The following is a 14992-nucleotide window of genomic DNA, read 5'->3' as shown; positions in this document are numbered from 1 at the left end:
TAAATAATAATCTGCATAAATATCTAAATTTCAATGTTGTAATTGCTTTTCCAAAATACGTTGGACTTGAAATCTGCTATTGGAATGCTCTTCAGGAAAACATCATTATCATCATTTTCTGCTAAATAGTACATCTCCTTCAGAGTTAACGTATCAAGGATGTACCTCAATGCTTGGTCGTAACATGTTCCAACATGTGAGACTGCGTGAGCATCATCGCTCAAAACAAATCTACCACCACAATACTGTTCCACGAGTTTACAAATATCCTTACTTGGGTAAGGTTCTTTCAGTTTTTTACGCAATGCTGATGTACTGATCTCAATGGCTCCTCCATAAGAGTCTACAAACTTTAAATTTCTTATTAAAGCATCTCTCACTGATTTCCACTGACTCATAATTGAGAATGAGCCGACACCAACACCGTGTTCTCCGCATTCACCTGTGACGGGATCCAATTTCATTTCATCAGCCAGATATAGTTTGTATAAATCAACATGTCCAACAATTAGCGGTTTGAGAGCTGTCAGCATTCGATATTGGGTATCATAATATTCGATAAGAAATTTTTTCAAATTATTACCGGACGCAGCCAAAGATCGATCCCAATTCTCTTGATCAAAATCAATTGGGATCTTGTTAACATGATGCACTGATCCGACACAAAACTGGATTGTTTCGGCGTTTTGAGCAATGAATTTTTTGGCAAAGTCAATGTGATTCTGATCGCAGCTTTCGACCTCAATACCAATCAAAAACTTTGTACCAAATTCATTTGGTCTGTTTTTGATTGTCTTTGCATGAGCCAGATACTTCTCAAAGTTGGTTTTCAATCTATCAATTGCTTCAGAACTATTCTCGACACCTTCCATTTCCTCTGGATACACAAATTTCTCATCAATTCTTGGCATATGCTCGGTTAGACAATATGTATGGAATTTCATCTTTACAACTTGCGCTACAATATCCTCCAAGGGATCGACGCCATGCGCCACGTAATCCCCGGAATGGGAGTGATGTGAATGCATTCAAGTGAGGCTGTGTCGCTTGCTTTTCTGCTGGTAGCTTAAACATCGAAATAAGTTTTCATAAATACTTTTTGTAATTTGAAGGTACTTTTATCGTTGTCTTGAAGATGCAACAGAAGATGCAACCGAAGAATATAAAGTCAGAGATTGGAAAAAATTATGCGGGGATCATATTAGGTACGACAATCTTGGACGCTTTAAGAGTCAGACCTAAAATCTTATTCAGAAGTAAGCAAGTGTTTGGAATTAAAAAAAATTTGGACAAGTCCGGAGTCGAACCGAAGACCTCTCCCATGCTAAGGGAGCGCGCTACCAACTACGCCACATGCCCGCTTATTTTGATTGGTATATAAGTCATGGTTGATCGATTCATTGATGTGCATTTTACGATCTGATCATTCCCTGGAGCATTACACTCCATTTCACATTGTAGCTTCATATCTGTTGAAATATAAATCGAGATTGTAAGATATATTAAAGAGATGACTTATAAGAATCAGAAAGAGACAATTGGTCTGTAAAACAAAATAAACGAAGTCAGATGAAACCCTAACAGAATGTCAATCGATACTGGAAAGATATCGGATGATAATCTATCACGAGACGTTTACAACTCAGGAGTCTGACTACGAAGGAGTCTATGGCATGGAACATTAAATAACAGTTGTACTGTGGATTCTATGGGACTAGAAATGGTGTGATGACGATGAAAATTCTTCACTCGTCGTCCTCTATTATGGTTCAATAGGTGCAAAATGTTACGTATAAATACTAACGTATTTTCAAGATGTTAATCCAAGTTCAATTAGTTTTATCTCAATTCATGATATAGAAAATCAAGGAATTATATATCTCTATAATTGAATATCATAGCATTATCACCAATGTCAAACCAAGTTACTATCGACAACGCCGAAGAAAACATTCTTTCTAAATAATATCAATATTGATATGTTGTATAAATAGCATCCATTGGAGTGCAGTTTATCATTGTTTCATTTCATAATGTCAACAACGTAGGGAGCCTATCTCCAGATCAAAAAAAAAAAAAATTCTGTAAAGACAATTTAAAAACCTGTAACGAAGCTCTATGGAATAATGGAGGAATCAGAAGAGCAAAAGATGTATGTATTGAGATTGGATAATTGGATGCTGGATATGGCGCTAACAATCAATCAATAGTTCTCGCGCCCTTAATGACTTAGCTGACTGTGAGCTGGATCTGGAAAAAGCTGAGAATGATGTTCAAATATATCGCTTAAAGCAGTTGCAAAGTATTTATGAAAAAAGAGATGAAACTATTAAAATGTTACCAAAATTTTGGTCAATTGTATTGTCTCAAAATGATGATTTTGCCAATTATATTAGAGCGTCGGATTTCAAATTCGTTGATGCAATTGAAGGCCTGATCGTGGATTGGGAAACGCCAAATGATTATAGTATTACAATAGAGTTCCACGAAATTGAAAACGTGCTCAACCCACAAACAATTAAAAAGCATTTTAAATTTAGAGATGATGAACTTTTAAGTGAACCAGTTGCGGTGGATCGGCCTGTATTAATAAATAACAGCGGTGGAATTAAATCAATCTTCGATTGGTTTGCGTGGACAGGAACCCAAGGGAAGAGAGAATTTGCCAATGGGGCTGATTTTGCCAATCTGATAAGTGAAGACATCTATCCATATTGTGTTAAGTATTATACCGAGGCACAAAGAGACGTTCTGGATGAGGAGAGTTGCAGCGATAGTAGTGAGGGTGGGCTTATAACTACAACTGATGACCTGTGATTATTTCAATTAGTACAATAAGAGCTGCAGTAATGTAATACAGTAAATATTTATTATATGTAAATCTTGAAAATTTACTCCATGAGCAAGTTTCATGCTACTCTTTGTCGCATGTTGCCAAGAAAATGGCTATTGAACTGAAAGTCATTTATTCCAAAAGCTACAAAAAACAAGCCTGCAATTTATAGGTCATCACAATTAAAACATGTTCATTAAAAAACTCAAAAATGCCATTAAGTCGACTAAGTTATTTTTTCTCCTTTTTCGAAAGCAGCCCCATCAAGTTGGACAATGAGCCAGTGCTTCTTTGCAAATTGCCCTTTGAGGAGCTTCTTTGAAGATGTAGACTAGTTGTTGAATCGCTGTTTTCTACCGGAGTCATTCCAAATGAAAAATATCTGCTTGCTGTTTGTCCTTTATTTGAAGATGGCATATTATTTGCCAGGTTGGTGCTAGATCCGTTGGTCTGACTTTGCGACAATGAAGTAGAAGAACTGTTATTACTTCTCGTAAAAGCAGCTTGAGACATTTGTGTACCATTTGAGGTTGCTAACACTGATGAAGCTGATTTGTGGTGAACTATCTGTGGCCTTTCTAAGACTCCTTTGTTGTTATCTTTTGATAAAACATGGTATACTGGTGGTAAATCATCTCCGATCATATCAGACTTCATAGCTTTATCATACGAGGGAACTCTACTTAGCGTTCCAAGTTCCCAATCCTTCTTTGCCGGTGAAGATCCAGGTGGAAGGGTAAATGAATTTTGTCTTGAAATATGGGAGAACCCTGGTGTCATAGAAGGACTCTGTATATTTCTCAACCCCGGTCGCGGTGGTTGCAGCAATGCCGTGTTACCATTGCTCTGTTCCTGCTCAGAAGGAGTTGATGGTAGACCTAAACCTGGTACATCGTTCTCCCTCTCTAAACGAAGTCTTTGTAAGTTCATTTGCAGCTCATTAACATTTTCCTGAGTGTCTAAAACACTTCCAGTGCTGTTGTTGCCATCACCCTGTAGCTCTTCTATTGGAGTATGAGCACCGGAAAGAGGAGGGGTATTAGCATTAGAGAGATCACTCCATAAACGATCATATATGTGTTTGCCATAATTTGGTGGAGACATCATCTCCGACAGAGATGCAGCAACTGATACATTGTTTTGATTGTTATTAGAAAGTTCGATCTCAGAAGCGCTTCTAGCAAAAATCATCTCATCATCTGATTCAGGATCTTTTGTACAGGACCTAACATCATTAAAATCTGTAGAAGAGTTATTTGCACTACCGTATAATCCATCAACAGTTTTAACTCCTAATGGGACAAACGGCGAAATGAATAACTGGACGGGAAGCGAGGCACGCAACTCTGATACATGACCGTCAGGATTCACCAAGGAAATGATAAACTTGATTTTGTGCCTCACTTTTATGCTATTAAGCAAAGTGCAATCTTGAGTACATTTCGATAAGCTGGGGGGGATGTGTAACAAAGTATGAACTTCCCATCTATCCTGATAAGCGGAATCATCGTTCTCGGTCACTGAAAGTGGTTCAGTACAGCCGGACATATGACTCAGTGGGTCCTTTAGTCTGATTTTACTAACAGTTCTCTCCTGAGTGCATACAGACCCAAATGATCCACAATATTGCGAGCTCTCCACCAAACTTATCTTGACGGGGCCCAGTTTTAGCCCTTTCAGTAAAGGAACTACTAGAATGTTTATGGGAGTCGAAGATCCAATGGCAATTGCCTTTGCAGGTACTGATATTGAATAGTCAACTTTCTTAGGCCAGGTGTTATCCACGGCAACCGTTTCGGACAATTCTAACGCAGCAGGTGATAAAGTCCTGACGACTCTTAGATGTTTCCTGCATATCAAATCAGTATAAAATTTGACTCTTTCAATAGTAGCCTCCAATTTATAGACAACTGATGCATTTGGCAACCCTTCAACACTTTCTGTTAAAGAACCAGGCAAAATCGCACTAAAAGGGAACTCATAGTTTCCCTTGACCAAAGTATGATAATTGGAACTTGACTGTCCGGTAAGAGACATCAAAGATGCAGTGGAGGACCTCGCCTTCTTTGGTAGCGACGAAAGATTGACTGATGACTTGCTTGTTATCGCTGCTTTTCCGTAGTTATCGTAAAGGTTCTGGAAATAAGTATCAACATCGAAATTATCCCAAGTGTGCTCATATATCCTCTTCTCATACTTGACATACCGCTGAGCTGGGCCTTTGGAAGACTGGTATGGTGTCAAGATATTGAGACGTATTCTTCCGTAGAGCCTTAGAGAGAGATTTTTGATTTGTATGGGCTCCTGAACCGAAAGCACGATAGTACCAGACAACAACACCGAAGGCGCCTCAGCATTAGTCCCTTTCAACAGTATCACATCATGATCAGTCCCTTTGATTCGCACATCATAGAGCAATGGCTCTTTGGCCTTGGAACTTGGGAACATTTTCTTTCAATTCTGAATTTCTTTGTCAATTCTAAAGAGATGAAGCTCTAGTAAAAGCTCACTAAAGAGAAATCTTTGAGAATCAAAAGTCTAACTGCAATATACGCAATTCAAATTCAACACCTTTTGTTGTTGTCTTATTTCTTTTTCAGCTAAGCGTATCCCTTTCCTTTGAATTTAAACTTCGAAGGACTTTGAATTGACTCCCCTGCAAAAAAAAAAACAAGATCTAACTTTCAGGATTTAACACTATTTATACAAAGAAAACTGACAGTGACAGGCAGCATGTGCGATATTCCGATTCATACTGAAAAGCCATAAATATATTAGATAGATATACGTAGGGTGTTAATTCAACATCAAAGAGTACTGCGAAAGCAATAGACAATCGCCACCTCTTTCGGGATCGAGAACGTAGTTATAGAGATATCCCTCGGAGGTGACAACTCTTATGGGCAGCATTTTCATTGTTGAAGAACTAGAGCCACTATTTATTGAACGAGATCCTTCATTCCCATCAAATAACTCTGGATACTCTTGTGTATCGATTTGAATGAGGGAGCCTATCGACGTTATACTCTTAATTCCGGAGCTAGTGTCAATGGGAAGTTTTAGACTTGCAAAATGTCTTGAAGGCTCGATCAACGAGGAGACCTTTATAGGAAATATCTGCCCTAACGTTTTCGCGGCTTGTCTTGAGAGCTTCTGTGAGGATTTTCGGATCATTCTTGCAACAGTGCTTCTTGATGCATCCACATAGGGCTCTTTCGCCCTTTCCAAAGACGTTTCGGTTGGCATCGAGAGAGAGCTACTGGCATCGTCCAGTGACGCGAGTTCTGGTTCGTCACATATCATTTCGCCATCACCCTCTCTCTCAGGAGCCGGTGCGTCATCGTCGCTTAAATCGTTGGCCCTTGTTGACGAAGCAGTATCCACTGCATCTTCTTCGACGTTGCTATCGTCACTGTCATGCTTATCCAGCAATGTTGTCTCTTTGCTCAGCTTAAAAATGTGAATCGTTTTACTTGAGCAGGTCAGTGCTAGAAATTGGTTATCTGAACTAAAACACATTGAATGTATCCTTGTTGGATAAGTGCCTCTCCTGAATTGATGGAGTTTTACACCAGTTTCAACACTAAAAACTCTGATTATTGTCCCTTTCTCTGATGCTGTTGCCAAAAGTAACCCATCAAAACTTAATGCTAGCGCTGCAATTTCTCCTTTATGTGCTTCAATTACCATAGTTGGCTGTAAAGTATTCATGTTGAAAAGGATGACATCCCCATTTTTCATAACATTGCTGTTGATTGTATCTTTTTTATTGCCATCAGTTGAAAGTGTGTTTCCCATAGAAGTGGAAGACTGTTGTGCATCTGTAAAGCCAACTTGCAATGCCTTAGCAGCGTTCTCAACAGTGTTTGCATCTTTTGGATTGCCTCCCGTTGTTACGTTGATATTATTAGTAGTTACATGATTTTTGATATCTGAGTTTATTATCTTTGGAGGAGAAGGATAGACCAAATAACAATTTTCCACTGATGGCGACACAGCCATAATTCCTTGTGGATTACAATTCGTCTCTATCGTATGTAGTAATCTCATGTTGCTAATATCGTAAACGTAGATTTGTTCCTGCAGAAGGACTACCAATCTGGACTTATTCATCTTTACCGAGAGAATCGACGTTGGAAATGTTACTTCACAGATCACAGAGTGTTTCTTTGTATTGATTATCCGCAGTCTTCTTGGAGACATCGCTGGCTGATCACCTATACCGACCACAGCGAGTAGCGATGTTGAGAAAAGCATTTCCACTATAGCATATCCGCCAGAATCTTCTGAATAAAATTTACCGAACGGATCACAGTTGAATATCTTGAACCCTTGAGAAGTGCCAAGTGATATGCACGTACCTGTCTGATTGAAATTGATGAAATTTACAACGGGTAAAGATTCAGGCATTTTGTTCGTAAGCTTCGGCTGTTATACCTTCCTATAGATACCGTTTTGTCCTACAGTTTAATGATTTTAGAATTTTTCAATTTGTATATATTTTGGCTGTTTTTTCGATGTGATCCTTAACTCACCGCATGCCTAACATATGAAGATTATTGGGAAAAAAGGTAAAATGTCTATCAAAAACACTGTGTTGCAATGGCCGAAAACTGTTGAAATACCAACATAAACATTTCCCAATTGTTACTTGTGTGGCGCAACGTACTATCAAAGCTTCCAATAGTGTAATGTAGGCAATATTTTGACTGTTGAAAAGAGAAGAGGAATCTTCTATACGAATAAAGGAGCACGAAGCATTGATGGTGAAGTTGAAGCATTATTCTGAGAAGAAAAACCATAAATGGAGCTGATTTGATGATAACCCTTTCAGTGTATTTTCTTTAGGAAAGCTTCAATAATGAAGTCAAATTTGAACTGTTGGAGTGTAACCTGTGAATATCCTGATTGTTGAAATATAAATCGATATTGTAAGATATATTAAAGAGATGACTTATAAGAATCAGAAAGAGACAATTGGTCTGTAAAACAAAATAAACGAAGTCAGATGAAACCCTAACAGAATGTCGATCGATACTGGAAAGATATCGGATGACAGTCTATCGCGAGACGTTTACAACTCAGGAGTCTGACTACGAAGGAGTCTATGGCATGGAACATTAAATAACAGTTGTACTGTGGATTCTATGGGACTAGAAATGGTGTGATGACGATGAAAATTCTTCACTCGTCGTCCTCTCTTATGGTTCAATAGGTGCGAAATGCTGGGTATAAATACTGACGTATTTTCCAGATATTAATCCAAGTCCAATTAGTCTTATCTCAATTCATGATATAGAAAACCAAGGAATTATATATCTCTATAATTGAATATCATAGCATTATCATCAATGTCAAACCAAGTTACTATCGACAACGCCGAAGAAAACATTCTTTCTAAATACAAGCTCCCAACCAAGAGCAGAGCAGACCATGCTTCCAAGAAAGAATCATTGGTAAGATGCAAAGTTAATCTTATACAACTCAACTTCAAGTCGTCCCAGTGGCCGAGTGGTTAAGGCGATGCCCTGCTATTACACAGTAAAAGCAATTAGGCATTGGGTTTTACCTTCGCAGGTTCGAATCCTGTCTGTGACGCCATATTTTTTAAATTAAAATATTGAACAATCCAGCTCCTATTCTGGATGGCTAATATGTGAAAGTGTAACACGATACTAATGATCAGGCTTCCAGTTAAGACTTATTTTATGAGTTAGCTACGAACAGTGTATATATGATCTTTACGTGCTTTCTTGATACCACGGATCTGGAACCATTAAAATATATCTATCCATTGCTTCTCGGAACCTTGTTTTGTACTGCTTTGGAGTGACTACAGTTGGCTTCTTTGTACCGCTGCCTCCTACCAATCCTTTTTCTTTCACCCAGTTTTCTAATTTTTTATCCCAAGTAAAAGTTCTTATAAAATCTATTATACCCACAGTTAAAGTGTGACCTTCATTGTCGATACCTACGACAAGTGAGTAATCCATTACATTCATTTTAGCAAGGAACAAAGTATCATTCCACAGAGAAGCTTTCAGTAACTTCTTATCGTATTCTCGCACATGAATTGGAGACTCGTAGATATATTCAATCATGTTTTCGTCTAATAGGACTTCGTTCTCTTTACCTGTCTGTTCGACATGTCTGTTACGCATTGATCCCTTCAAGTCAAATATCCTTGTAGTTTTCCTTTCGTAGAATAGATTCTCCATTATGATGACATCCATTTTATAACTCTTAGCACCAGATATCGAACTCTTGACTTGAATCTGATAAAAGCCAAAAACTTTTGCCAGTGTTGTTGGTAAATCATGAAACATGGCTTGCGCCATGTACTCGAAATAGCTGGGCGTAAATTTGATAAATGCGTCTAATTCTGCATGAGAAAGTTGCTTGATGACAAATCTATCATCCAAAGTTTTCAAAAATCCACTTCCACTTTTGCCACCACTGGAATCCCATTTAACACATCTAGATAAACTTTGAATAAATTTGTCGTTACAGCCACAAATCCTTCTGAAAGCATCAAAATGTTCTGCAAAAAAAATCTTACAGGACATTACCGTTAGGCCATCCTCGAATTGATATCTAAGATGCACACCTGTGGATTTTGTCATGACTGCCTCCAAATTATCTTTGCCATTTTGAAAAGAATGTGAGGATTGTCTATTCATTTGAGGTGGAGGGCTGTGCTTTATACTTCCAGACGTTGTCTCACGCAGAGAGCTGTTTGATTGGTTTTCTGAAGCAGAAATATCAGAAGCTTGAGTGGTTGTGTTGACTGAAGCATCGACGTTTGTGCTTCCAATATGTTCCTGTTGATCCAATTTTGCCATCTTCTGCTTATAATCAGAAGTGCTCAGACAGAATGAAATCAGTGAGCTTGGTTCATCTTCTCTAATGATCACATCACTATCTACAAATATATGCTCTGTTGGTGATGTCGGATAATCAAGTGGTTTCCACAGAGATGCAGATCTATCTGCCCAAAAGTTCGTCAACGCCTTAATCAGTAAAGATTTTTCGGGTGGAGTATCGGAACTATCTTTACTGACATTTGTCGTAGTCATTACTGGTGGTAGAGGTTCACTGGTAGTTTTCTCCTTTGTCTCACTCGACACAACAATATTTGGGGTAGGAACACCCGGTTCTACTGTTGTATGATCTTTATTAATAATTTCGTCGCCCCATTGATTAATCGACGTCTCGAGCTCATTTTCAAGCTTGTTATCAACACCGTCTTCCTTCAATGTCGAATTTTTTTTCCCTGCATGATTACGCGATTTCAGATTTTTGAGAGAAGCCAGATCAAGATCGTGCAGAGGCTCATCCACTGCATCTTTCACGTTCTTGTATATCTCTACAATCGGTGTTGAAGTGTGAACCCTTGAAGCTTGATATTTATTTTTATTCAGCTGAATTCTTTCTCTTTCTCGTTCAAGCTCAAATTCCTTTGATAAGGCGTCAAAATGCATTTGGTCAAAAAAGTTTGCCAACTGACCAACTTTACTATTTGCATTATAACCTTTCCCATTTGACAGAGGACTACTGGCACCACTAATTGCTGCAGAGTTTTGAATATCTGAAAACACGCCTTTATCGAATGATTTATTGAAAGATGATGAGGTGCGATTCAGACCTGGTCTTCCGCCTCCCTCTTGTGCTGCATCTACCACCGCATAATTAATAGGCTTTAATGCGTAGTCAAAATCAGCGTTCCCTTTGGACTGCTTATTTGTAAGCTCTAAAAGATCGTGAGCATCAGGATGAGTTTCTCTTGCAATATGTGGTTGGGGAAAAGATTTTGCATCATTGCCGTTATTTAGAAGACTAGCTGCTTTTTCCGCACTTTCTACAAGCTCTTGCTTCTTTGACTTTTTTTTGGCTTCATCATCTTCAATCTGATCAATATCTCTGCCAAAATCGGAAAATAGCTTTTTAAGTTGATGTGAAGTTATTCTGGTGATATCGTTTTCAGATGGTAGGAAATTTTTGCCGAAGTCGGTAAAATCTGAATCCCAATTGACTGCTCTATCGTGTAGCGCTTTCATTATAATGTTCAAGCTCATATGTTCGTCACCCGGGTCATTTCGATAGAGCTTGTCTAAATCTTGAAGTATGATATTCTTTTCTTCGTTGAGACGTGCTTTAAGCTCAGTTATTCTCTCCTGTCCTGCGACAAGTTTATCGCCACACATGCTATCCAGCTTAACACGACTCAGACGATTCGAGACACTGTCATAAAATAAGTTTATTTTATCGAGAATCTGGTAGTAGAGTTCGACTTTCATTTTAATATCTTTATAAGGTGTCCAAGTAATTTTGCGGGGAGGCGTTACCAGCTCATGAACTTCCAAGTCAGAATATTCCATTCTTGCGACTATATCATTAAGAGCAAAATACTGAACATGATCTTTTGTGAAATCATGAGAGCATTGACCAATTCCAGAGACACACTCCCTTTTACTCCAGAACAACACTTCGAGATACTTTCCAAACGAGTAGTTCCAGGTTTTCTCACTCATTTGCAAAATAGGTGATGTCGCTGCGCATTTTTTGCAATAGCTCCATGTCAGGATTATATCTTTCAGTTTAGGTAGGCGTGTTTGAAATTTTTCGATCAACACATCAACTTTACCAGATCCATGAACATAACTTCTATAGTGGTCTCGTAGAGAGCCACCACAGCCTTGATGGCATGGATACGATGCAGTCGCCACCAGATTTTCTATGAATTGACCTATCGAAATGTCACTATCCCAAAAAAAATCAATTGTCACCAGTTGAGGACCAACGCATGGAATAGCTGTTTTAGTGGAAACCATGGAGTAAAGAACTGTAATACATTGGTGAGATCCAGTTCCTAGCATATTTCTCGATTGAGCATATGAAACTTCCCATTGTCGACTTCTCTTTTGGAACTGAAGTTCCAAATTCTCCAATTCTTTTTTGTGAATGAACTTAATCAAATATCTGAAGTCTTTTTGAGTTAATGAAGAGGCTAGGGCCAATGATTCGAAGCCAAAAACTTTAGCGGTTTTCTCGTTTAGCTGTATATTTTCCGTCTCAGCATATTTTTCATTTTCTTTTCTCTTAGCTTGCAATTCGCATCCTAACTCCCTTGCTCGTTTCAAAAGAAAGGGTATTGGGAACTCAACCGTTGGCGAAACGGTCAGAATTCTAGAATTGAATTTCTCTAAAAAATCGGCAAAATAGCCTGTAACCTTTTCATTCCTCCTTCTTTCCTGCTCCTTCAAATAGTATGAAGGGGATAGCTGGAGGAAATTATCATTGAATAACGAACTTTCCAATTTAAGAGAGAACAAAACATAAACCATAAATTCAGATACGTCTTTCAATTTCCTCAATATCTCTGGGGTCTCACCTCTCAACAATATGGTGCCACCAAGTGATGCCTTGCATCCTTCCAAAAAAGTATATGTTTTACAGACGTTACCAAAGACGAAGGATTTTAATTCAAACTTTTCACATTCACCCATCTTCACATTTGCTGCGAGTTTATCAACGGATATAGCAATATCTGCCTCTGTTAGTTTCGCAATACGCTCAATAACTTGAGGTTTCACATTGAATTGTACAACTACACCGGCCTTGTTAAGAAGCTCTAAAGCATAACCACTAACGTTTGCTCCCACGAAAAGAACACTGGGGCTCAGAGATGTTAATCTGGATACCAATTTATCAAGGTATTCCCTTTCTTGCGCAAACACAGTTTCGATACTCAAGAAGTGATTTTCTGTTCTTTGATATTCTAGCGCGAACATAATTAACAGAATTCTAGGATTTTTCAACATCCTAGGCATATTTTTGCAGGGTGCCTCTTTGGAGAAGATTATTCCATTTATATATTTGGAAAATTTCAAGTTTCCTCCACTGATTCGTTTTATTTTAACATAATTCTGTCGGAAATCTAGCGTGTTAGAATCTTTCACATTCAAAGAGATATTTTGTGCTTTAGTAAGAAACCCTCGCAGTAAATTGGCCCACTCTTGAGCCTTTGAAAAGTTTTGGTCCCCGAGAACTTGTTGAAGCAGAGCCTCTAAGTGAAGATTTGATACTTCGTTTAGCGCATTTTTATTTTCCACAGATGTTAAATATCCAGAAAGACTTGATACCCTTCTCCATTGGCCACCGTTTGCAGTCTGCTTTTTTGCCTTAGTTGCCAGAGACGTAGTGCTGGAAGACGGTGCAAAGTCTGCATCTTCATTAACAATAGAGACCAAATTTGGTGAGCTGTTAGTTAGAGAAGTGAGTTCTTTGTATAAAGATTCAGAGTTGTACAGATTTGGCTTACTCTTACTCTTCCTTCTAAACTTCATTCTTTGTAGCGATGCTTCAGCTCTTTGGGTGGATTTGGTTGAGGTTCGCATAGATCTAATTGGGTTGCTCGAATGAGACCCGCCATTTAAAGAAGAATATATTGACATAGAAGCCTCATCTTCTGAGGTGTCGGCATCCGGAGAGGAGATGCGGTTCTTGTATCCCCCTAGCTCCGAAGGTTCTGCCATCGGTGTTATCTCTCTCATATCGGAACCCATGGATGCCCTACGCCCTTTCATGTAATTGAATTCAAATTTGAAATTTTTACTACCAGCATTGCCAATAATGCTATCAGCATTTCCAGTTTGAGTTTTCTCCATAGGGGGTCTGTTAAAACCACCAGAGTTGAAAATTGTTCTTCTCAAGGAGCGTCTTCCCACTTTATGCCCCCCTTTGTGATTTAGTTGGTTTGATGACGCAAAGCTTTGACCATATGGTGTTATCATATCAACATTTTTAATTGTGTACCTGTCTTTGGTGCCGTAACCGTTATTCCTATTGAGCTCATTGTGCCAACTGTCGGCACGATTTCGATTAGATGGGAAAGAAATCTCCAAAGACTCTCCCTGCCGTGTGGCAGGTATCGCCATTTTTGGCGGTGGTGGAGGAGTGGATGTGAAAAGTTTGGTGTCTTCTGAGTTTGTTAAAATACTTTGTGCATCCTCATTGTTTCTGAATATCAGTTCCTGCTGCACTGGAAACTCATCTCTTTCAACACCATCTTTATATTCATGCTCTTTGGATACATTATTCTCTGAAGGGTTCTCTTGACTAGAAAAAATTAGCCTATCTCCATCATTATTATGGCTAATCTGATCTGCATAGGACTCATCGTCACTAGAATCCTCGTAATTATCTGCATGTTCATAACAGTTGTAACACACTCTCATTCTGCCATCGTATCCAAACCTCTCTCCTGATATGATTAAAGTACAACTACTGCAGAAAATTTGCCCGCATATTCGGCAATGATGCCTTCTTCTGAATGTGTTGAATCTTTTACCGCAGGCAAAACACTCCTTTGCACTATCGTCCTTCATCCAGTATTCTTTGGAAATTATCCCCTTAGTGTTCTGCCTATTTTTAGTTTCGTTGTTGTAAAACCCAAATAAGAAGCTTCTCGATAGAGATGCTGTCATCGATGAAGATCCACTCCTAGTAGAGAAGGCATCTTCGTTATCCCAATGATTCGACTTGGCATTGCTGAGCGGATTTCTTATGGGAATGGCCGTAACAGTGGATTTGGATTCGTAAATGCTGGAACGCTTGTAATTTGCATCATTATTGATGGAAAACGTAAGCGGCTTAGGATGGCCATTTGGCGCACGCAAATTCTTATAAATAGGCGACCTGTTGATTCCACCATCATCGCTCTTCTCAAGTGTCAAGCTTTCATCACAGTCAACTCCTCCAGAACATAACCTAGATTCGGTGGAGTAGACACTAGCCTGATCTACCCCACCAACAACAATCTGTTCTATACTTTCACTTTCTTCCGCGGATGTATTTTTACCACTTAAATTTATGGCAGTCGGTACAGAAATATTGCTTAGTACTGGATTGGTGTCTAAGTCTGTAGTTGTTCTTGGTTTTAGGGCTTCTGAAGCGAGAAATTCTGGTTTATCATGGTTAGATTTCGTCTTGATAACAGTGCTATCGAAAGAACCGAGCCTTGAATCTCTGGAGTTTTTCATAGTCCTGTGCTCAGTGCACTCATAAGAATCAATGCTACCCTCTTTTAATTCCTTGAAAGCATCACAATGCTTTTGCGACGAGTATATACTTTTATAAACATGTCCGTTGCTGATGTAA

The 14992-nt window shown here is 38.8% G+C and overlaps 5 protein-coding genes and 2 non-coding genes across 7 annotated transcripts; 2 read left to right on the top strand and 5 right to left on the bottom strand.

The window, feature by feature from the left end:
* Window positions 1-23: 23 nt before the first annotated feature.
* On the bottom strand, window positions 24-1028 carry HIS2 (histidinol-phosphatase; the record flags this gene model as incomplete). Its single annotated transcript, XM_037287935.1, has 1 exon — window positions 24-1028. The coding sequence occupies one exon, from the start codon at window positions 1026-1028 to the stop codon at window positions 24-26; it is 1005 nt and encodes a 334-aa protein (XP_037143830.1).
* A 258-nt stretch (window positions 1029-1286) lies between these two features.
* HG535_0Ctrna3A lies at window positions 1287-1359 on the bottom strand. The gene has a single exon. It is a non-coding gene; the product is annotated as a tRNA-Ala (tRNA).
* A 767-nt stretch (window positions 1360-2126) lies between these two features.
* VPS75 (Vps75p) lies at window positions 2127-2817 on the top strand (the record flags this gene model as incomplete). Its single annotated transcript, XM_037287934.1, has 2 exons — window positions 2127-2152; window positions 2211-2817. The coding sequence occupies 2 exons, from the start codon at window positions 2127-2129 to the stop codon at window positions 2815-2817; spliced, it is 633 nt and encodes a 210-aa protein (XP_037143829.1).
* Window positions 2818-3064: 247 nt separating this feature from the next.
* ROG3 (Rog3p) lies at window positions 3065-5281 on the bottom strand (the record flags this gene model as incomplete). The annotated part of the gene is made up of 1 exon (XM_037287933.1): window positions 3065-5281. One exon carries the CDS (start codon window positions 5279-5281, stop codon window positions 3065-3067), a length of 2217 nt encoding a protein of 738 aa, XP_037143828.1.
* Window positions 5282-5629: 348 nt separating this feature from the next.
* Window positions 5630-7243, bottom strand: ATG18 (phosphoinositide binding protein ATG18; the record flags this gene model as incomplete). Its single annotated transcript, XM_037287932.1, has 1 exon — window positions 5630-7243. One exon carries the CDS (start codon window positions 7241-7243, stop codon window positions 5630-5632), a length of 1614 nt encoding a protein of 537 aa, XP_037143827.1.
* A 1087-nt stretch (window positions 7244-8330) lies between these two features.
* HG535_0Ctrna7S lies at window positions 8331-8431 on the top strand. Its single transcript is given in 2 exon segments — window positions 8331-8368; window positions 8386-8431. It is a non-coding gene; the product is annotated as a tRNA-Ser (tRNA).
* A 143-nt stretch (window positions 8432-8574) lies between these two features.
* Window positions 8575-14874, bottom strand: FAB1 (1-phosphatidylinositol-3-phosphate 5-kinase; the record flags this gene model as incomplete). Its single annotated transcript, XM_037287931.1, has 1 exon — window positions 8575-14874. The coding sequence occupies one exon, from the start codon at window positions 14872-14874 to the stop codon at window positions 8575-8577; it is 6300 nt and encodes a 2099-aa protein (XP_037143826.1).
* Between the last annotated feature and the right edge of the window lie 118 nt (window positions 14875-14992).

Source organism: Zygotorulaspora mrakii, chromosome 3 (assembly GCF_013402915.1).
Source record: "Zygotorulaspora mrakii chromosome 3, complete sequence".
Lineage (NCBI taxonomy): Eukaryota > Fungi > Ascomycota > Saccharomycetes > Saccharomycetales > Saccharomycetaceae > Zygotorulaspora > Zygotorulaspora mrakii.
This window is presented reverse-complemented; position numbering and strand designations above follow the sequence as displayed.